The sequence below is a fragment of the Leptonotus elevatus genome, chromosome 4 (assembly GCF_054856555.1).
Source record: "Leptonotus elevatus isolate MCC_2025b chromosome 4, RoL_Lele_1.0, whole genome shotgun sequence".
In the NCBI taxonomy this organism is placed as follows: Eukaryota; Metazoa; Chordata; class Actinopteri; order Syngnathiformes; family Syngnathidae; genus Leptonotus; species Leptonotus elevatus.
The window spans coordinates 26,055,466-26,079,043 of record NC_141242.1 but is presented as its reverse complement, the minus strand read 5'-3'; the positions used below and the strand labels follow the sequence as shown (position 1 = coordinate 26,079,043).

Below are 23,578 nucleotides of genomic sequence, written 5' to 3'. Positions count from 1 at the left end.
ACATTTTCATTTATTACTACTTTTGTCAGATTCAAGTTTGTTCAATGACTACTGTGGGGTTTTCTTTAACAGAGGGGGTAAATTTAGTCCACATGTGTACATGACATAACAATCCTCTCAGGGAAACCATATTTAGGATGTGGCAACTTTGGTAAGTGTCAAAAATGAGTTTGACACCTCTGCAATACAGTTTGCCAGTTGTCCATCTCTTCTAAACAAAAAGCTGTGGGAACCTGCAATTTCGATTCCAAAACACAAACTTTACTCATCCAGGCGTACTCCCCTCAAAACTTCAAAGTGCTCCTGGTCTATTTGAAGCATTACTCACAAAACAATGTCTGGCTGGTGATCAAGCACGGAGTAAGTAGCAGCCCATCTGGCCACAGTGATGTAAAGTAAATCGAGAAAAGATGCTTTGATGACGTAGCACATAGTGGCAATAAATACCATATATTCTAATTTGTAGAGCCCCAAATTAGCCACAACAATCCTTTAATATATCTAGTAGACAAAAAATGATGCTATTCTATTTAGCATATATACAGTGGGGAAATACAAACACAGTGAATTTTACAGAAAACATTTAGAATGATGACACTTGCGTTAAACAGACTTATTTCATGTACATATTCAAAGGTGAAAAAAGGCAAGGGACACATTTGATTTCAGAGAGTTAAAAAAAAAGCATCTACTACTTGCTTGGCATAAATGATGAGCTAAAAAATATATCACTGCCTTAAAAAAGCATGCTTTTTACATCCAACTGAACAAAATACATGGCAATTACAAGACAAAGCTGTAAGGCAAATCACAATTTGTTTAGCAAAGTGGAGTACGTTGGTATTTGCCAAATATCTTATGTTACATAAACCTTAAATTGCAAGGATTAACAAAATAAAGCATGTCAAGTGGAAGTGTGTTAACTCAAGCCAGATAGTTTAAGAAGAAAAACAAAACAAAAAACATCCCAAATCTCTAAAAACGCACTGCAATGTTCAAATATAAAATGGGAAGAACAAATGTAAAAAAGTAAAATTTGTAAATGTTAACATTCCACTAATCCCTGTATTATTTTTGGTCCTTTGCACATTGCCTTTATAGAGAGATCGGGGAAATGATAACAGGATTCATTCAGACAATCCTAACTCATGATTTTTACTTACCGTATTTGAAAAATGATTAAAACACTTTAGATGTTTACTTTGAGTGTGATATCTATATTTGCCAACAATTTCTCTGCCTGTACTACAAATGTAGATCATTAGACAACAAACTGGTGTGATGCTAAGACAAAATATAAATTATTTATGTACACAAAGATAGTGCATATATAACCAGCTGCGCTTGGACTGATTCAAGCCATGTGTGAGCAGCTGGTGGGTGATAAAGGCTGCGCTCCATTAGGTTTTCATGACTCTGGACCTGATAGGAAAATGTTGTTTTATTCCTTTCCTGAAGACACTGGACTTAATACAACTCTCACGTAATATGCATTATCCACACAGGCGTAAAGCATACACACATTCATTTGCTAGCACATACATATAAACAATCATCCAAAAATAGACTTTTTCGCTCATGTTTTGATTCTTGTAAAAGCTGAAAATAAACATTTTGATCTTGCCGCCGTTTTCCTCACGTGACTGAAGGTGACGCTACTGAGTTCAGGTTGAGCTCCCCGTTCACAGGAGTATGTCAACACTGATCCGGTTCGTATTGTTTCATGCTCACTTTCACAGCCAGTGAAGTGAGTTAGGGGGGCATAAACTTAGAGGGGTTCCTCACTGTGATGGCCGTCTTTGGGTCAGAGGTTTAAAATGGGGACATCAAAGAGATCACACAGGCCTTCTGTCTCATCCAGGTTGTATATGTAGTCGTGATCACTAGGTGGGGGCGACAGACGCAGGAGAGGCGAGAACACTAAAAGGCAGAACAGGAAGAGAATAGCTAACAGTGAGTCTATATTTTATTCTTATAGACTACTTCGGCTACTCCTGCTCATTCTCATGCTACATGCCAGTTTTAAGGTTAGGCATCTAGCTTCGGAGGAGAAGGACAATCGTAGCGGGAGAATATCATGTGTGGTGTGCTGCGTTGGTAAATAAGTACACCACACAATGTAAGAGCATTAACAACACATGACATTTTTTTCCTCATGATATGTGGTGTCTCATATATAACAAAACAAACAAAAAAAGGGAACAAACTGTGTGTGTGTCCCACTTTAAACAATTGTAGATTGACCAACATTTTCTGGAACAATGAGCCTCTTAATTACACTAAACTTCAGAGATGCCACCATGCATTACATGAGACCTCAGCATATCTTGTGAGATAGAAATTAAACATCTCTGTCTGGGCTACTGTGTACTGGCAAAAGTAGAAATACGCTTTATTTCATCAGTAATAAAAGAAGAATGCTGCATGGAGTTATCTCATCTTAAACAATCCTCAATTTTAGTTTTTGTAATTAGTCTGTCTACTTATTTTACACTTCTTATGAGAGCACAGAATGTTAAAATGTTTCTTTAAAAATGTCTTGAACAGTTAATAAAGGTTTCATAATTGATATATATAAACTGATGAAAACGTACATTATTTCCTATGAAATAAAAATATTTAAAAATCAAACAAATATGAAGGCGATCAGTGTCCTACATGGCAGTTGACATGTTTTTCTTTTAATATTTATGTCTCACCTTCAGATGACATCAAGTCCTCCAACAAATCTCCACTCATGATCTCTGCAAATGGATACTGTGTGTAAGTACTTCTTCTTTTTCCTTTATTTTTAAAAGGTTCCTTTTACAATGCAGCATTTAATTTACCTTTTGTCGGATCAAACATGTCCGAAAGCTCTTTGGGAAAGTCCAACACTGTAGAAATCAATAGAAATGGAGCAACAATTTTGTCACTAGAGCGTACAAAATAGAAGGACAGTTATCCTTCATTTTTGAAACAACACAAAGGAATTTAATGCAACACTGAATGCCTGGGAGTCTCCAATAGAGTTGACACCGAAGGTAAAAACACCCACATTTTTTAAATAGCAAGTTGTTCCTGATATTTAAAAAAACAAATGACAGCATGATGCCTATTTTCACAACTGTTTTCAAAGGATAATGTGGCTTATAAATTGTATAATTCAATTGAAGAACGCAGAAAGAAAACATAATAGCCTGGTTGAAATGGCACCTTTGGCCTAACAGCATTCAGTCTTCTTGGGGAGCAGTCAATCACCACCGTACATTTATTTTGTTTATCTGTTAACTCTTATTTATTCAATTAACGCAATTGAGAATAGATTCTCATTTGCAAAGCTTGGGGTCATTGTCATTCAGAAAACTGTATTTTCTTTTCAATTTTTGCTTCATGTAAATGTTTTGGAACAAAATTGAGTGCGAGCTAAAAATGATCAGTCCCCGCAATTTGACTAAAAAGCTCAGTCCAGCTGAAGAAAAACAAGTCCCAAGATGCTGTAACGTGCTTATTGCGCATGTTTAAACATGTATTTTATGGATCCACCAATGCAAATTTTTAAAACTGAATTGTCAGGGTATAGTTGACATATATTTGTGTTGCAGCGAAGCACCATTACTCTACTGACAAAAACATGACCAGATAGGCATGCTCACGTTCAGAGGGGTCTGACTTCATTGGTTCAAACACTGAAGCAGATGCAGACGACGACACCGATCCATCCAAGGAGGCGGAGGACTGAAGTTGCTGAGTAATGGCAGCGGGTGCATCTGTGGTTGGAGTGAGTGGCGTGGTGCTTGTCACTTCTGAAACAGAGCGAGAAATGTAAGGTAACGTGGCAAACAACCAATAATAGTGGCTCTGTGTAACACTCTTAATACATAGCCGCAGATGACCACAAATTTGCAAACTATACATATTTGCATCCATCTATACATTTGGGCATCCTTCAATTGGCTATGCTACTGTATTGAAAAAAGTTCCAAAAGTTAGCTTAAACTAAAATGTTATTAATATTACATAGAATATATGAGTAAAATGTCATAAACGTATCAACATTTAATAGAAATACACTTTTCGGCCTCCCTCACAAGAACAGTTATTCACACAAAGTATGAAGAATGAATGTGACCCCCGCAAAAATAAATAAATGATTAAAAAAAAGAAAAAGTATCAGACTTGGTGACCGATTATATATATATATATATATATATATATATATATGACGACAAAGTGGAGACCTTCTTGCCCACCTGTAACTGAGGTTGTTTGGCTAATGGCTGACGTTGTGGAAGAACCTTTTTTCACACACTCTGGAGCTGATTTTGTACCCTAGGGGGAGCAATTAAGAAATGTAAAAAAGTAAGTAATGTCAAGCCATATGCTCTGCATTGGATTAAAAACACAAGATCATTTTGTGTGTGTATCTTTTTGTCCACAGTTAAGCCCAAAACAAATGAGACTGCAAGCGAAGCTGACATATGGACCTGGGAAGAGGGCAATGATGCTGGGAGGCTCTGAAGTACATCATCTGGAGGAGGGACAGGCAGAACAACTGGAGAGGCACTGGACGGGTCCTTATTGACTAGTAAAACCTCAATGGGGCCACAAGAACTTTTCAAACGGATCTGGTATTTCTTTTGTCCATTCATAACCTGCATTTACACATACACAGTTAGAAGAAAAAATATAGATGAGCAGAAGGTGGACGTAGTGAAATGTAATATACACAGTACTTACAGATTCTGGTCTGGGCACCTCGAGCTGAGTGCCATTGGGGGCACGTATCGCTAGCAGGGTGTCACCTGTGGAAGGACACTTGATAAGCGATGGAATATTTGACATCATAAGGCTGGGTGACAGAACAGGACAAATGAGACTGACTTCAACAAAAGATTACCTTTGAAAGCTCCACATATGTCCTCATGTTTTACATATGCCATTGTATAAACGTATTAAGGGTCAACTGGTCAGAAGCAAACATTTTCCTAGTCCAAAATTATTAAGAAAGACATGTTTCCACCACAGGAAGATAATGTCACACTATTTACATGAATGACACTGCTTTCGCCACCCCACTTACTTATTGCAAACATAAGTCAGATCTGTGTTTACTGCTTCAAAACATGTATCATAAGTACTAATGGTATCGGCACCGGTGAGTACTGAAGATTTGAGTATCGGTCTAAAAATAAGTGGTATCGAACATCCCTACTAAAAAGGATATGGACTGTTGTTAGAGTCGTCTGTGACATTCTTGATGCTCTGCTGCACCCAGACTCTCTGCTGGTCCAGCTCACGTTCCCTGATGGCCAGATCATCAAGTTCTGCCTTCAGGTCAATCAGCTTGTCCGCTATCTCCCTCGTATTGCAACCTGGACCTACACCCCTGAAACACAAACAGAAACAGATATTTAAAAACGAAAAAAAAAAAAAAAAAAAGATTGCTACAGGACTTGCCAAAAATGACCGTGTCGGTTGTCTTTTAACTGAGCAGCGCTGAAATATGGGGTTCCATTAATTATGGTTGGACGATGTGATCATCGGGTTGCTAATGAACTGTTGCCCCCACATGCTAAAAAGTAATTAAATCTGTATGGGCCGAATATGGTTAAATTAGCCATTGGCGGCGTCACCCAAGTACCACTCATTTACACTCTGGACGCAGAAGGGTGAACATTTCTTACTCCGGAAGTAGTCTCGGAGTCTCCAATAATACGAGGGTAGGGAGGGATGGAGGGAAGAAAGAAAGGAATCACTCTCATCACCATAGAAAGTGTCTAATAAATATAGCTACATAGTCTCCAATTTGGCAGCACTAAATAGTTGCTTAGGTCATCATGGTAACAAATGCAATATTCAGTGTCATTACATGAGACAATACAGACAACATCTCGCCAAAACCGTGTGATTTGAAACAAAGTGGGACAAGTTGTCATTTACTGTAATTCTTCATCTTTCGAGACTGCGGGCATCAATTATTTAAAACAGCAAACCTTAGAGGGTGCAACTAAAGAGTGAGTGCACTTACTTCCACTGGATACTGTTCTTGGACTTTTTCTCGATCAGTCCAATTCCCTCCAACACATTAGTGATGTCGTAGATGCGCCGCTTCTGCCGTACTGCCAATGTGTCGGCTGCCTGACTCACAGAATAACAAAGGGAAAATGCATTAAAACTGGTGTGACATTTAAGTAATTCATACCCAAGAGACTACTGTTCAAACTAAGACAAAAAAAATAGTGTAGTTCAACTTCCTTAGCCGAAGTGTTGTGCCTAGTTTAGTGCATAATAGAGCCACAACGACAGTGTGTATACATCTGGGTGCTGATAAGTCTGTGCTTGGCCTGGTGCCTGCAGGTGCATCCTCATACTGCTCTACGAGCACTTGCAGGATAACATCCCCTGTGTGGTTTGACTAAAGAACTATGGGAACTAAATGGATAATATCTTGTTCTAACTGATTAAGCAGAGAAGTAACCAAACCGAGACAATATTTTAAAAACAAGCATAGAGCAGGTGAACAGTTTAACATTTTCCAAGAGCAATGAGAGTAATATTACTTTTGCTAAGTTACAGGTAGAAAGTTACAGCCAGAGTCAATACGTTTTAGAGCGGGAAAACACTTGAATTGAATATGAATGTCGCTATGAATCAATCATGCTACATTGTCTATGTGTAAAGATGCACTAGCTCAGAAAAAAAGCGACAAAAGCTGACCCACTTGGAAATCTCCAGGGGGCAGCCTGGAAAAGTTGAGCAGGTAGGGCTCAAAAACTTTGTGAATTGGACCGCTTTTTGGTGTTTGCGTTGAAAAGTAACCCGGATGTTTACACTCCGATGCAGCTATCGCTCATTCAAATCTAGACTGTCAGAAAGCTAGGCTATGCTAACAGGCAGGCTAGCAAAAAGTGCATGAAACCTAACGACAGCAGGCAGCTCCAGATGACATGTGCTAGCTAACAACAAAGACTAGTTGGCATGCTCACAGCTTTCAGATCCAGTACTCCGTCCTTGGCCTCCTGCAGCAAAGTTACAAACTTAGCGGTGAGGAGTCCCAGACTCTTTTCATGTCTGCTTGGTGTCTGCGGCTGCAGCGGGTCCCCCACAGCGCCAAGTTCGCCCCGGTTACTGGCCGACTCTAGCTCCATCATCTCTCGGGACCAGCGCCGAAGTCCCCCTGCCTCCCCGACCAAAACCTCGGAAGCGAGCCCAGGAACGCACGCTGCGCAGCCTTAGTCAACCAAACTGAAGGACACTGGTGTCCGTGGCATAAGAGCGTTTCACCGTTCTTCAAACGATTGCACGAAATCCAGCGGTGTACGAGGACGACGATTAATTGAACGAGCTTTCGGTTGGGAGAGCCGTTGGCCACGCGAGGTATGACGGGACTGTTCAACCAGTGGAGAGACCGTTAATCAATGTGTAGCTATGTCAAACGCGTACAACAGCGTAATAGTGGTAAAATATACAAATTTAAAATGACAATATATTCGAAAACACAACAAAAAATAATCTACCGTTGTTTGGTGATTCAATTGTGAGGTGAAAGATCAATTTAACAGGGACCTATATATTACTATTTGTAGATAGACCCTTATTGGTCCAAACTTGAAGAAAACACTTCTGCGCAGGCGCAGTCATTCAATTTTAAAAAATCTGGTCTTTTTAAATTATTTGTTTTTCTTCTTTAAATTTTTAAGAAAAAAACGATTAATAAAATATATTTATGATAATATGTTATAATCATTGATATAATGTAAATAAAAAATATACTGTGATCTCCTTAAGAGATATTTTAAAACATATCAAATTATAAAATAATATTACATTATATTTATTTCAAGTGTAAGACAAAAAAATATCAATATTTTACTGTTCTCCCCTAGTGTTTCCTAAACTTTATTGAGCCAAGGTACACATTTTACATTAGAACTATTTCTCACTACGCGTCACCAACCAAAATGTCACAAGAAATGTGAACAGGGGTGGGGTGCAGGGTTGAACACAATTTCAATGCTGATGTTCTTGCAGAGCAATGAATTGTTATTTTGTATGACTGGCAACAGGTGGATACACAGGTTTATTGTCACGTCTATCTTGAATGGCATTTAATCTGCATTTCACATTACGTCGCTGGCATTGATCGATCAATAAATCACAAATTTAGGCCACATTTAAGTGAAGTTGTATATGAGACTTTACGGCACCTCAGTGTGTCACGGCACCGTGGCTGTTTAAAAAATAAACTGAGTATAAATGTATGTAAATGATTGTAATAAAATGATATATGCTATTTTGCATTTGACGCTTAAAAATTATGGCCACCAGGGGTCAACAGTGCCCGCAGAAATTACCTCCTGGGTCAATCCATATTCAGTGATCCATATACTGTATATAAATAATGTGCTTTGATTAAACCATGTTCGAGGATATAATATACCAAAAATAAATGCAAATAATAAATTAAACATACATCACCTATTAAATGTGCCAAATATGCAGTAGAAATATAAAACACAAGCTTCACAAAATAACGAAAGTGCGTCTCCTGTCACACGCTCTGCTTGTAGGTGTCAGCTGACTGACTCACCAGGAAGCAAAACACACACGGGTAAATATATCCATCACAGTCTTATTGTTTTTATATGTTTCCAAAAATACACAGCGAAGCGGATGCGAGCTGTCAATGTAAACTCGGGGACATTTTCTTTCGTCTTTCGTTTTACCGTGTTAAAAAAAAAAAGCTAAATTACTAGCTAACATAGAGCTTCTCGTATGGACAAGACAGCATCCTTATATGAAATATAACTCCATGCAGAACAAACGCACTATATTAATTTGATTAAAACTGGTAATTTTAGGCTTAGCTGTATTATTATTATTAATAACAATAATAAAATCTGGTAATTGTTGCAATGCTCAGGCTTGATGGGTTGATGGTCGTTGAACATTTAGGATAAAGAGGATGCTGTTGTCTATGGTGTCATTTAGCATGCCTTGTCTATAACGATTTTCTTTTCTTTCATCAGGCTAATACTGTGTATTGTGTGTGAAATGAATGCTAATATTCCATATTCAAATTCACTTTGTATTGACGCCACTTAAATTCCATTCTAATGCTGCTGTCCTTTTCCCCCAGACCATGAAGAAAATCAAAGGCAAAGCAAGTAACACAACCGAGAAGGAGTTTGTGTTTGAGTTCAAGGCAGGGAAACACAACTGTGTTCTCAAAGTGCCGTTGCACTTCCCTGTTCAAGAAAACGTCAGCGACCTTCATGGACGTCTGATGCTGCTACATAAAATACCCTGCTACGTAGAAAACGGTGAGATGGCTTTGCAATGTAGAAACCAGTTGTATCCCATGGTAATATAAGTCAAATTTTGTTTTTATAACCACATTTCAAGTCACCAATGTTGTAGTGGTACCGTTGTTATTACCCTTATAGCAAGGACACCTCAATGTTTTGCTGGGTTCCAGGCAGAAAGCAACTGAACAGGCAACATTTATGTCTTCAGTGTCTATAACTTAATATCCTAGTTATCATAAAGTGGTCACTGACAATACATAAAGTATCTACTTTTTGATATGTCAGTCATATACATATATTTGTTGCACAATATATTGAAATATTTACTTTTAATCTTTAGGTAGTGGATTTAAATCTATTTCTATCCTGCCAAAATGAATGGGATTTAGGAAAAAAAAAATCTTGACTTACCTTTGTGGAGGGCAGCACAAAGCCCTTGTGGTTAGTAAGCCTGCCTCACAGACCAGGCCCTCCTGTATGAATTTAGCATTTTCTCTCTGAGTTTGCATGGGGTTTCTTCAGGTATCGTAGCTTTTTCCCACATTCTGAAAACATGCATGTTAGTTTTAACTCTAAATTGTCCATAGGTGTGAATGGCTGTTATATGTGCCTGCGATTGATTGATGACCAGTCAAGTGTGTACTCAGTGTCTAACTATATGCTGCAGCACACCCAGGAATACAATGAAAACAAGTGCCATAGAAAATGCATTGATTTATGTCTCTACAGCATTGACAAGCTTGTACAAAATACAGTTTCATATTTCTCAAATTTCTCAAAATGCTTTTTTTTGTAGAACTGAAAGTGTCACTGTCCGACTTCATTGAGAAAGAGACCATTTTGGATTACGACAGAGAGGCAGAACTGGCCCTGCAAAGACTCACAATGGGACATGTAGATGTAAATCAGCTCACCAATACGTGGACAAGAGCCTATGTAGAGGTGAGGACACTGTATGCATTATGGATAAAACACTAGGGTGTGCTTTAGTTACTTATAAGCAATCACTTGATTGCTTATAAGTACTTTTGTCACCTTTTCGGCCTGCATCAACTTGAACTGTCAGGCTTCTCTTGCCTCCTGCACTTAAACATTTAAGACTAGCCTAGCTTTTATTGCAGTCATTCAAAAATAACCATGGAGGCCTTCCAGTGTCCATCGTGATTCCCGAGCAAGTATAAATAGAGGAGTTCTGATTATTTTCTATTCATGGATGTGATACATCCGTTGCTTGTTTTTTTTTAGTAGTTCATTATGTAAAACATTACATGCTTTACATTTTTGTCAGACATTTCAAAGTTGGCACTGTAGAAACAGCTCACGTTTCACGAGATGCAGCTCACTGGCGACTCATCAAGTTCAATTAAATTTTTATTTCAAAGAAGAGCATTAAACCTGCATAGCAAACCGTTTATTTCATTTGTTTGTAACCATTTTAGACCACGCTTGAGCATGCTCGCCCTGAGGAGCCCAGCTGGGATGAGGACTTTGGAGATGTTTACCACGAGTTGATCCATTCTCCTGCCTCGGATACGCTTCTCAACCTGGAGCACAATTACTTTGTTCGTATGTCCGAGCTCATCAGCGAAAGAGACATGGAGCTCAAGAAGATACAAGAAAGGTTAGTGTTGCAGAGGATGGAATCCCGCAGTTTCCAGCAGTTTATTTCAAAACATTACTTGCTAGATTCTCTCTTCATTTAGTTCCAAATGTTTGAAAAGCTAAAAATATTACACAAACTTCTTAAGATCTTTAAACACTTTTATTAAACACAAAATATTTTTTTGACTTAATAAAATTAAAAAGTTGACTTATTGTCTCATCAACTGCCTCTACTCAAAAGTATGTTGTCAGTAAACACAAAATGTCCAAGTTGATATTTATAATTAACATTTGTAGATTCAACATTTTCTGCTCTTTACCCTGATGGTCTGAACATTATTTACAAATAGACCACCGTCCAAATCACTCGAACAAAGTGAAATAAGCAAGCATGGTGGGATATGGAAACTCCAAACAGACAGGAAGGCCGGACCCCAAATTTTCAGCCCAGACCCTCAGAACTGGGAGGCAATCATGCTAACACAGGGCACCACAGTTCTTCCTATTGAAATGCAAAGTTTTTCTGGATGGGGTGATGCGCAAAGGAATCATTTTGGTGTTTTAGTTGATTGATATTTATGCTCTTGGGCCAGACGGATAGTCCTTACATCTGCATGCAATTAAAGTCAAGTTCCAGGACCTTCAGGTTTAAGGAATACACAATTAATTATACGTGGTTGCCATCTCTAAAATGAGAAAGCAGCCAGGTAGCATTGTGCATGTACACTCATCAATGATTTAAATGCCTTCATGTTCCCCCTGTGTGTTAGGCAAGCTGCAGAAATGGATAAAGTGATGCATGAGTTTGGGAATACGCTGAGTGATCATGATGTGAATGCAGTAGCTTCCCAGCACTTTGATGCACAGCAGGTAAAAAAAAAACTAAACAGGAGAGTTCTTATAGTACTAATAAATTATGTAATCATATAATATGGGCCCTAGCCTTTTTAGCTCCTCAGTTGTTGTTTTTGATCAGGTGCTGGAGAACAAGTGGGTCACTGAATTGAAGCAAGTGACTTGTATTCAAAAGCAAGAATATCAAGAGTGGGTCATTAAACTACACCAGGACCTACAGAAATCGAACAATAGCAGCCAAATTAAGTATGTTTGTATGTATTTGTGTACAATAGGAAGAATTTCAAAGGCATAATAATACCCTGCATTTATTTGCACTTGTACAAAATTTCTTCATCCATTTTTCTAAATTGTGTTGACACAATTCCACACCTTATTGAAACTTCCAGATGCAATTAGCTATTATTTAATATATATATACTGCATATATGTCTATAATCTAACTTCTCAATTTGTATAACTATTATTGTTAATTTGCATGGTTCCTGTCCAGTGAGGAGATTAAGGTGCAGTCTAGCCAGCTGTCAGAACCTTCAGATTCTGGAGGCAGGATGTTTGAGGAGCAGCCTCAAATGGAAGAAAGCTTCACTATTCATCTAGGTAAGTGCTTGACTTTGACAAAACAGTATTTTAATTGTGATTTGTTGAATTACATTTACATTTTAGTGTATCATACTCTTTAGAATCTCCCCACGATTAATTTAACTCACACTCTGCTGTATATTTTTGTGTTGCACATACTGAGAACCAGATTACACACGTGTAAAAGGGGCACACAAGTAGTGCTGCACCTCTTTACCTGAACAGTTGTCACAAAGCCGACTAGTATCTCTTAAAGAAGTTGCCTTTTCACATGTTGTTCTGAGCAATGTTGAACAATGGCTTTTTGCTTCATAGCAAAGGAAAGGAATTCAAAGCCTGGATGGCACTCAATTCCTTGAACTCAATGAAAAGGAGACAGATGTTATGGTCTTTGGGTCCCAGTGGCCCATCTTATTCTGCTGACTTGGGCCCCTTTGCACCTTGTTCTACAGCCAGCAGTCTCGAAATTGGGTGTTAAGATTGACAGTGATTTTAAATTGGACCGACAAATTGGTGCTCTTGTCAAATCCGGCTTTTTTCATTTTAGGCAGCTGGCTAAGGTTAAGACTCTCCTTTCTCAGCAGCACTTAGAAATGGTAATGATACCTTTGTTACATATCGGCTGGATTACTGTAATGCACTTTATGTTGTAGTCAGCCAGTCCAGCCGGCTCCCTGAAGTGTCTTCAGTTGGTCCAAAATGTTGCAGCTTGCCTCTTAACTGGTGCTTGTAGGAGGGAGCACATAACCCAAACTCTGGCCTATTTTCACTGGCTGTCCATGAAATGTAGAGTTCATTTTATGATTCTTCTATTTGCCTTCAAATCTCTAAATGGTCTTGCACCACCTTATTTTCCTGAATTTCGCCACCCCTACGCACCTGCCCGGTGCCTCAGCTCAGTGGACCAGACACGACTGGAGGTACCGAGGGCTAAGCGTAGGCTCAAAGGGGATCGAGCCTTTTCAGTTGCCAGTCCCTCTTCTCTGGAACCACCATCCGCTGAATAATAGGCAATCTCCCTCTTTGTCCACTTATAAAACCGTCTTAAAACAAACTCTATGTTTTGGCTTTTTGACTCAGCATTGTTACAGTGTTTTATGGTATCTGCTGTATTTTGTGTTTTTAATTTATTGATTCTTTATTTTATTTACTTATGCACTTACGGTACCTACTTTGTGTGTTATAAATTTTTCATAATTTGTATTTACTTATTTACCTACCTACTCATGATATTTATTAATTAATATATTTTGGGTTATTTTGTTTTTCCTGTCATGACTGATTTGTATTGCTTGTACAGCAATGGTTGTTTTGAAGTGCTTTATAAATAAAGTTGATTTGAATTGAGTTGAGTTCTTATTTTCATTAGGAGCACAACTGAAGACAATGCATAACCTGCGGCTAGTTCGGGCAGATGTGTTGGGCTTTTGTGAGCACCGTCGTCATGGCAGCAGTGGAGCAAAGCTGAGGCGCCTCCAAACGGCCCTTTCGCTTTATTCATCATCACTGTGTGGTCTGGTACTATTGGTTGACAACAGGGTCAACTCCTACAGTGGCATCAAGAGAGGTACCTTTATAGATAATAGTTCCAATCATATATACAATATGTTGTATATTTTAACTTTTGTTAATGTTGGTGCATTATTTAATCGACCCTCTCCAGTTAAAGCTGTTGAACGCAGAAAATAAAAATTTGAATCGCTACTGCCACCTGTGACCGAAAAAAGAAACTGCACACGCCCTTCTTCACGTACACAATCCACACATAACGTCACATCCGCTGACAGAGGACAGGAAATTCTAACCCGAATCCATTCTCAAAACTATTGGCCAGAGATTTGCAGGAGTACCCTTTGTGAACAGCTATGGTGTTAATCTACTAGTTAGAAAATAAAATAAAAAGGCTATTGTAATAATTTTTTGTTGGGGGCAGGGGGGGGGGGGTGTTACAAAGAGCAGCTTTAAGTAATCTTCCAACTCAATACTCTTGAACTGCTGTGCTATATTTAGCCATCCTATTCATATGCCCTTCACTGTCACATTACAAAGCTCCTCTTTAAATTTAAGACTCTTGAGCCTTTTTGGGATGTGTTTATAGAAACCATTTTAGAGGTAATCCTGGTTAAGTTTTTTATAGCGAGGATAGTATCCTTTAGGCATCATATAATGACTATTTATCAATGTGTTGACCTAGATTTTGCAACGGTGTCCAAGGAGTGCACAGACTTCCACTTTCCCTGGCTGGAGGAGCAACTGGAGGAGGTGCAGCAGGTGGTGCTCTATGCCAGAGCCCAGCGGAGTAGCAAACAAAAAGAGCAGCCTGGTGAGACCTTTGATTGCTCTTTTTGTGGCGCCAGCACACACGCGTATTCCTTCCGAATAATTAGTATGCTTGGCTCGTGATTTGTGCATAGAATTTGCTTGTGAAAATTGATAAATGGATATACCCAGCTATATTTAATTAACTGATAATAACTTAATGCGGCCTTTTAAAATAATGCTTACTTAAGCAAATACAGGTGCAGCCCAATAAGTGAGAATTGCGAGGAAAACTTAATTTAGTAGTCAGATTTAAAAAAACGTAGACTCAAGTAGATTTACTCCAAAGGGGGAAATAATTCAGAATAAATAAAAAAAATCATTTTGAGCTTCCAGCTAACAGAAACAATAAAGGGGTCCAGTCAGTGAGAGAGGTATCTCTCTATAGGCAACCATCTTTTTTTAAACACCTCAGATTTCAATTGTAATTGTGCCGTTAAGGCTTCCATTACATACACCTCCTTAAGTTTCTGCTTCCACTGGGCCACTGTAGGTGGTTGTGGTGTCCTCAAATTTAATTGTCACCATTTTTCTAGCAGTCATTAAGAGGATGTGTAACAGGTATTCTTGATCTCTAGTGTACATATCCTCAGGTGAAAGGTCAAAAAGGAACTGTTGAGGCGTAAATAACAAATCTATCTCGCTCTTAACCCCTTTCCAATAAGAGAGTAATTTTGGGCAGTCCCAGAATATGTGTGAATGATAACTAACCATTCCACACTCTCTCCAGCAGTATATTTGGGCCATCTACAAATTTGGAGACCACTAAAGGGGTCCTTAAGAACTTTGTCTTCATCTTCAATATGGTGGCACTTTAACTTATTCACTCCCAGCCATTTTCACTGAAGCAACCCCCTTCACTCCCGGCTGTTTTACTGGATTTTTACTGATTTTACAAGGCCCACAGAATATTGTGTTCTATTGCTATAAAAAATGGAACCTACCAAAAGAAAGATCAGAGTCTCTTCTTTCATCAGGAAAAAAAAGTACATTTGGATCTGTTTCCGTTTTTCAGCAATCAGCATTAGAATATAGCTAAGTTTCATCATTTTTCACAAATCTGTTTAAAACTGTGGGGAAAACAGCTTTTTGCAACATGGCCTTGGTTGATCTCTTATACTCTGCTGCCACCTGCTGGCCGTTTTTGTAATAACTACCATTACTTCAACTGTTCTCTTCAGTTCAGAGGCTGCATCAAAGCCTTCTGTATGCTCTAGCAAAAAAAACAAAAAAATTATTTATACGTTTTTTGGAGCAAATTAGTTAACATCCAATGCTACATTACTTCCTATTAAAGTTACATGGATGGTTTCATTTAGCCAATATAACAGGGGCGAGCAAACTCGGTCCTCGAGGGCCGGAATCCTGCAGGTTTTGGATGTTTCCCGTCTCCAACACAGCTGATATATGATCAGCTCATCAGAAAGCTCTGCATAAGACTGATAACGATCTTGTTGATATATAGAATAGAAGCTACTTTACAAGCTTATTTTTGACATCAGCGATACATTGCCAACACTTTCAAACTGTGTTATACTCATCAGAGACCATTTTTTGATTTATAACAATCCGTCTTTTCAATATCCTCCTGACTTTTCAAATCTATGTCCTCACAGAGATCCCCAGGAATGGAAGTGATGATAAATGTAAAAATGTTGAAAGAAATCCTTCAAATATTTTACCAGGTAAAGGTTATTGATACTACTCAGCCAGTGTAAATTTATGACCAAACGTTATGATTTCATATATCTCGCACTCTGCTTTTCTTTGCTAGGTGAGTTCTACGTCTCGCGGCACTCCAACTTGTCTGAGGTCCATGTCGTCTTCCACCTGTGCGTGGACGACAACGTGCGTTCAGGGAACATCACGGCCAGGGACCCGGCCATCATGGGCCTGAGGAACATTCTGAAGGTCTGCTGCACACATGACGTAACCACCATCACCGTCCCGCTACTGCTGGTGCATGACATGTCAGAGGTAAATGGAGTTGATTAATAGGTCTTGCCTACCAATACTGCACAAAATAAATATAATTAGGCAACTATTTAATCAGATTAAAAGCAAAGTTTTTACTAGCCTATGGCTGATGTGATGTCATGCCTCAACATGCGTTGTTTACTTTTCTACTTGCTTTTGTTGCAATTTGTTCGGTTGTGGTAGCTGATTCCTTGTAGCAACTTCAAGTCCCACAAACCAGTTGAGTTATAATTGATGGCTTCTGGTTTCACATCAAATCAATGCAGTTTAGCAAAGATTGCTGGATTCCGGCTTGTCCTTGTTTGTTGACTTTGATTTAAGTGGTGTGTATCTGAATTACAGACTGCAACAAGTTTTCAACAGGAAGGTGCATCACTTTTTTATTTTATTTTAACTCGCCTCACCCTTTTTTTAATCTTTATAACTGAAACAAATAACAGAGAGGAATGTAGAAGAATGGTAAACTACACTACACTTTGGAGAGTGTTTTCAAAACAAGTTTAGTGAGCTACTTTTGGAAACAAAACAAGATCAATGTGTGCTGCAGTGTTTGTATTCGGCTTCCTCCCTCCTCCCAAAAATCTGCTTCAACAAAGGTGAATTATTAATACATCCAACCTGAATACATTCCACCCATCAGCTGCTGCTTTTGTTTTGGATACAGAACAGTTGGACTTTTTTGTGTGTTTTCCAATGCTTGATATTTCAACATGAGTGTCTTTCTTCAATTATAACAAATGTTTTCATTAATATGTTTTTGGTCTAATTGTCTAATGAGGCTCTGGGTTCCACCCTTTCCTGTGTGGAGTTTGCATGTTCTCATGCTTGTGTGGGTTTTACACAGGTACTTTGGCTTCCTCCCACATTCCAAAATCATGTGGGTTAGGTTCAACGAAGACACTATAATGTCTATATGTTAGCGTGAATGTTTTTGTTTTTTTTGTCTAATTGGGCCCTGCAATTGGCCGGCGACCAATACAGGTTGTACCCTATCTCTTTACCAAAGTCAGCTGCAATAGCTGCCAGCTTTGCTCACCTGTTATCCTGAAGACAAGTGCTATAGAGAATGAATGGAAGGCTCTAATGATGTTAATAATAATAATAATAATAATAATAATAATAATAATAATAATGTTTTAATTTACGCCAATTGATAACTTAGCTATACTGAGTGTTTTTATTTGTTATGGCTTAAATTATGCTGCAAACACACTTTTCTGCCTGTAATCACATATTCAGTTGGGGAAGTGCCACACACAGACACACAACTTTTGTTATGTTTCACTCGTACTTTTTTCATTTTGTTACAGCAATTGATTCTCTTGCTCTCTCCCTGCAGGAAATGACCATACCATGGTGTTTGAAGAGAGCTGAGCTGGTCTTCAAGTGTGTGAAAGGTACAATTGTTAAAAATGTGATATCATATGTAATATCAAAATGGATGAGTCGTTATATATATTTATTATTTTATTATTTTTTTGGGGTTAGTAATAATCATTTTGTTGAGGTGTGTCTTTAAAGTAGCACTAAGTAACTTTTCAACCGTAATCAAATATTTTCATAACTCTTCTGCTGAAACATCGACTTAAAACTAGTTGTATGGTACCTTTGCCATGGCCTGAGGGGGTCTGTATAATTTTTACTGACACTAAACAACTTTTAGGAGGATGGTAGGAACACTGTCACACAAAAAAACTACAAATGTGCTGACTGGTTTATGGCATACGTCACTTCCCCCTTTACCCATTCGTTACAAAGACAGAAGTCAATTTGAATGTCGTGAGCTAAAAAATTACGCAATGCGCTTGTCCTCATGAGAAACATGGTCTTCCTTCAGGTATAACGTTACCGACTTTGTCCATATGGTGGCGCCATAATCAACGTAAGCTGAAAGTTCCTTCGTGTTGCATTAAAGTATAATGCCCCGTTCCACTGTACAATATGGGTACTGTTCTGCTTGGCTCTATTTGCTGCAATATGTTTGTGATTGCTTTTCCACTTCCAAATAGCACATCTTTGGTAGTGTGAAAACCATGCTCCATTGAACGCATCACTGAGAACCAGACAGAATAATGTAACAACTATGACAATTAATTATTGTAATAATAAATAATTAACTTCTTGCTTTGTGGTTCTTGGCCATGGTTAGGACTCGGTTAGGACTCAGAGACACTTTTTATTCAAGAGGAGACCGTGGTTAGCAAGAAAATGGGGCCTTGCATTAAATATAGAGTAGAGTATGTCACTACAGCGACAGGGTGTTGCCATGTGTGGTCATTGCTGGCATTTCTAGCAGTGTATTCTCAAAAATTACCTCAATGTATGTTGTTGACACAGAATGACAGGTGATGGAATAGACCAGTGAGTGAGCTGCACTGGTTTACGCCACCCAGATTATGTCGACTGAGCATGATTACAAGGTACAAGAGAATAGTAGCTCACATTTTACCTGGTTTTGTCAGTGGAGAAGCCAAGCAGAGGTGCAAGCAATGGAAGTCACAGTAGTGACAAAACTAATATTTACATGTTTGCAGTGGGCCAATTATGCTATTGTGTGTGCTTAAAAAAACAACTCATTTCTTAGAGATTGCAAACTGTCTCTTCTGAGCCAATTCATAATGTTTGATACATAAACTTGTACAGGTCTTAATACAGTACAGCCCTTACATATCTTACATATGAAACCCGATCTCTTAATGTGTTACTATTTCGTGGCTGTACACGCCAGCGTCACAGATACATTGGGAATCGAAAGTGTGGGCACTGCAGATAAGAATTTGTGTTCTTGTGCATAAACAAGCCAAGGAAAGATGGAGCATTTTCCAAAAGGCATCAAAGTACAGATGAGTATGGAAGAGGATTAGGGCCAGTGAAGAGAATAAAAAGGTTGTCAGGATTCTCACTAGAATGCTGACTTTATAATAATAGTAGCACTAATAAAGTAACAATTCTGACTTTAAAGTGAGAATCCTTATAACATGTAAAAAAAAAAAAAATTAGATTTTATTTCCATCATTTACATTTTCAAAATGCAGAAAACTAAATAATGGTGTCTGCAAAGGTTTGGCCACCCTGCAGAGTTTTTAGCATGCACTGCCCCTTTTGGAAAGCTGAGACCTGATAATGTCAAGGATTGTTCGCAATCGTCTGGAAAGATCAGTTGATGTCAATCTCAAAAGTTTTTAATGTTCAGACTCATCTGACCTTATCCCAACAAAAAGGCAAGACTAGAGAAAAAATGTCAGGAAAAGCCTCTATGAACAACTGAGCAATAAAACTAAAAATAATTGACCCTCATAAAGCAGGAGAAGGCTATATGAAGATAGCAAAGCGTTGAGATGCCAACATCATCTGTTCGGAATATAATTAAGAAATGACAGTCGTCAGGAACAGTGGAAGTTAAAGCAAAAACTGCAAGACCAAGAAAAATATCAGACTTGCAGGATTGTGATAAAAGCAAGTCAAAACCCATGTTTTGATTTTTAGAAAGATTTGGCAGACACTGCTACACTATTCCACTATAAAGAGATACTTGAACACATATAGTCTTCATGCAAGAGTCATCAGACGAAAACCTCATCTACGTCCTCGCCACAAAAATCTGTGAATTCACAAAATGAACACACAGACAAGTCTGATGCAATTTGGGAACAAGTTCTGTCGACCGATGAGGTTAAAATACAACTTTTTTCCTTGGCTTGTTTACTCACAATAATACCACTTTTTACCTGGGCTGCCCAAACTTTCGATCCTCACTGTAATGGGCTCGACACACAGGAAGCGACAAGCGACAGCAAAATACATACCTCGTCGCCTCGCAGGTCTCAACACACGGGACGCGATAAGCAGCCGCGACGGCGGCAGCAACATACGTCACTCTCGTGTTACAACAGATTTGATTGCCTATTAAAATTGGAGGGAATCTAAACGTTTTCATTGTAATGTAAACACAGAAGTTTCATTACAGTATGTAATTCCAGTATGAAGATCCATCCATTTCCTATTATTATTATTATTATTATTATTATCTAAAGAAAACTTACCGGACAAATTAACCCTGTACTAACAAGCTCTCATGCACCGGCCTTTTTGTTGATGTCACGGAAATGATTGTGTGAAGTATGGTACAAAACGATAGTTTTGTTTTTGTTTAGTTTTTTACAAAATGATAAACGCTGATAAAATTATCTCATCCATTTTGCTGGATAGACCACTGTGTAGCATGCATGTCTATTGGCTCATCAATGAAACCTTCGCTGATGGGTTGAAGCCCCGGCGACAGCGACAAAAGTTGAGCATGTTTCAACTTTCTAGTATCGCGTCGCGGGCCTCGTCTACGTGCGCGATTTTTCACGCACGAATGTCGCGTGTCGCTGAGGAGGAGGGGGGAAGGCGATTTTCGCCTTGTTGCCCTGCTTCCATAGGAAATGAATTGAGAGCGAGCGACGTCGCCTCCCGTGTGCAGAGCCCATAATAGTGCAGCATTTTAGTGTTTTTATTTATTTGTTAAGGGTGCTGCTTCTCTTTATCATTTTATTGGCAGGTTTTATGATGGAGATGGCCTCATGGGATGGAGGCATATCACGCACGGTGCAGTTTCTCGTGCCAAGGGTGAGATGCGAGTACATTGTTTTATTTCACCATTTCTTATTTTGTCAACTTCCACAGCAAACATGTGCCAACCTCCCAGTCCATTTTCCCTCAGTCCTCTAAGACTATCTTGCTTAATGCTATGCGGAAAGTGAAACAATGACTCAGTGGTCAGTGGCGGAATCACAGCAATAATCGGATGACTTTAAATGTCACAGTGACACACTTGAATGTAGAAGCTCCCTTTTAATTATTGGCTGCCACTAAAGCTCTCTGATAATTCAGCCAAAATGCATATTGAAGGTGTAGAGGAGTTCACAACAGGCACAACTGGCTTTGTAGCACATATGTGTTTAAAAAGCTTGCCATGAATCATAGATTAGAGAGCCTTACTTTGCCTTGGCCCGTGTTTACACTGTGTGATAAATGGAAGCCTAGACACTCATCCGCATACACGCGTGATAAGCATCGGGATTTCCATGCAGCTGTCATTACTGATGTAAATGTACCTTGAAACCCACGTCCCATTGTTACATCTTAACAACTGAGAAATGTCGCCACGAGGTTCAGATGCTTCTGCACGATTTGGCTCCACATTCTCAAAAACTCATTTGGACCTGCCCGCCTTGTGACACATGACATTTTATTTTCGGCTTTGCAGAATGTTTATACCTATGGGCTGTGTGCTTTGAGAGACAGCTGAGCCTATAGCATGGAGCAGTGTTGACACCGTAAGACTATAAAACCAGCGGCATCAAAAGCTCCGACTGAATCAGCTTCCTGTCAGCTCCATGCTCAGACAGGATTGGAAATAGCTCCCCTGAAACAACATCGTGCCTTCAAAGAGACTAAATATATGCTGTGGAGTTGTGTGTGCCGATCAATACTTCACATTCTCATTTGACGGGTACCTTCCAGTCACTATGCATGTCCTCTGTTGTAGTCATAACTGACAGAGATCATTCAGCATCCTCCAAGGAAAATACCTTGATATCTAATGCAAGTTTGTTATCACCTCCCCACACATGAAGCAATTTTGTGTCATGACTAATATTTCAGCTTTTTACCACTGCTGCAGATAAATACCCAACACACATTTCTAACTGGCTGTTGTATGTGTGTATTTTTGTTGACAGAGTATTTCAGAGGAAATGTTCTACCAGTTAAGCAACATGCTGCCTCAGATCTTCCGTGTCTCCTCCACCTTAACGCTCACGTCAAAGCCCTGATAAGTGCAGATGACACTCAAGATGCAGCACCAGTCATCATCTCTTTACGTCTTTTTGAAGTTGCTGCTGTGTTTTGATTCTGAAATTTTGTGGGTATTCATTCTACATGGCGACCTTAAAGCGCTTACAGGGAAGTGAGAATCCTTAAGCAGATTAATACGCCTGTTTATTTGTGTTCTCTTTAAAGCTGCATATCTTAGCGAAAGACGAGCGGGTCCCGCAGCTCACAAAGCAGCTGCTGCAATTATCATTTCAAACCTCCAGGGTGCAGGGCCACTGCAGACTTTTATGACATCAGTAACAAACTGGGAGCTCATGTCATTTCCTCAGAGCTGCTCTCTGTTTGTTGGAGCCACAGTAGAATGTGGCATCTAATGACATGTGAAGTGTTAGTTTCATCTCACTGGTAGGCAGTGTAAATAAATAGCATCACCTTGGAAAATGACTTGAATGCAAATACAATGGAACATCCAAGGGAGACAGTCCGGGTGCGGGTGCTTTTAAAATATTCCAAATGCAGTATTTGTTTTGATAACATAAAATGTAAATTGCAATTATCAATTCCATTGTTATACTGTGGCTGTCGTCAAACCTATATTAACTGTGCAATTAATCGAAATTCAATTACAATTTCAATTATTATACTCCACAATTACAAAATCAGCATAATCGTAAAAAAAATATTATTAATAATAATTTTGAGTTGTTTAAATGTATACATTTTTACCTTTTTATTTCATTTTTTAAATGACTAATAAATAAAATTTGTTTCATTCAAAAGGAACTTGTATAATTATAGTGTTTCAAAGGATTGTATTTGTCTTCATATTTCTTACGTTTAAACATTTTCTTGTTTTGTACCAAAAAATAAATGATCATCCAAATCGTGATTTCAATTATTACCAAAATAATCGTGATTAATATTTTCTTCATAATTGAGCAGCCCTATGTTCAGGTTTTAGTAGGATTTTAATTAGGGATGTTCGACACCACTTTATTTCAGATCGATACCAACACGAGTACTCAGTACTAGTTACCAAAACTGATAATACCACTCGTACCTTTGATACATAAATCCCCCCCCGCCCCTTTTTTTTTAAACAAAGACCAATATATTCCAATACAGATTTTTTT

General features: G+C 38.7%; 2 protein-coding genes and 1 long non-coding RNA gene across 4 annotated transcripts; 2 read left to right on the top strand and 1 right to left on the bottom strand.

The window, feature by feature from the left end:
* Positions 1 to 475: 475 nt before the first annotated feature.
* e2f4 (E2F transcription factor 4) lies at positions 476 to 7,379 on the bottom strand. Its single transcript, XM_086073923.1, has 11 exons — positions 6,969 to 7,379; positions 6,011 to 6,120; positions 5,208 to 5,368; positions 4,880 to 4,924; positions 4,720 to 4,784; positions 4,467 to 4,634; positions 4,233 to 4,311; positions 3,636 to 3,785; positions 2,829 to 2,876; positions 2,700 to 2,744; positions 476 to 1,920 (listed from the first exon to the last, which is right to left on the bottom strand). The coding sequence occupies exons 1-11, from the start codon at positions 7,131 to 7,133 to the stop codon at positions 1,805 to 1,807; spliced, it is 1,152 nt and encodes a 383-aa protein (XP_085930049.1). The 5' UTR covers positions 7,134 to 7,379; the 3' UTR covers positions 476 to 1,804.
* On the top strand, positions 2,711 to 4,955 carry LOC147176380 (uncharacterized). The gene is made up of 3 exons (XR_015094609.1): positions 2,711 to 2,763; positions 3,675 to 3,809; positions 4,421 to 4,955. It is a non-coding gene; the product is annotated as an uncharacterized LOC147176380 (long non-coding RNA).
* On the top strand, positions 6,991 to 23,578 carry ferry3 (FERRY endosomal RAB5 effector complex subunit 3). Of its 2 annotated transcripts, XM_086073922.1 has the most exons (15): positions 6,991 to 7,359; positions 8,553 to 8,593; positions 9,122 to 9,305; positions 10,087 to 10,232; positions 10,730 to 10,911; positions 11,663 to 11,762; positions 11,869 to 11,993; positions 12,241 to 12,347; positions 13,699 to 13,896; positions 14,524 to 14,652; positions 16,265 to 16,333; positions 16,423 to 16,625; positions 17,965 to 18,022; positions 21,169 to 21,236; positions 22,352 to 23,578. In XM_086073922.1, exons 3-15 carry the CDS (start codon positions 9,125 to 9,127, stop codon positions 22,442 to 22,444), a joined length of 1,659 nt encoding a protein of 552 aa, XP_085930048.1. In that variant the 5' UTR covers positions 6,991 to 7,359; positions 8,553 to 8,593; positions 9,122 to 9,124; the 3' UTR covers positions 22,445 to 23,578. The 2 variants fall into 2 exon arrangements, with proteins under 2 accessions (XP_085930048.1, XP_085930047.1); XM_086073921.1 differs by lacking the exons at positions 6,991 to 7,359; positions 8,553 to 8,593 and adding an exon at positions 8,610 to 8,670.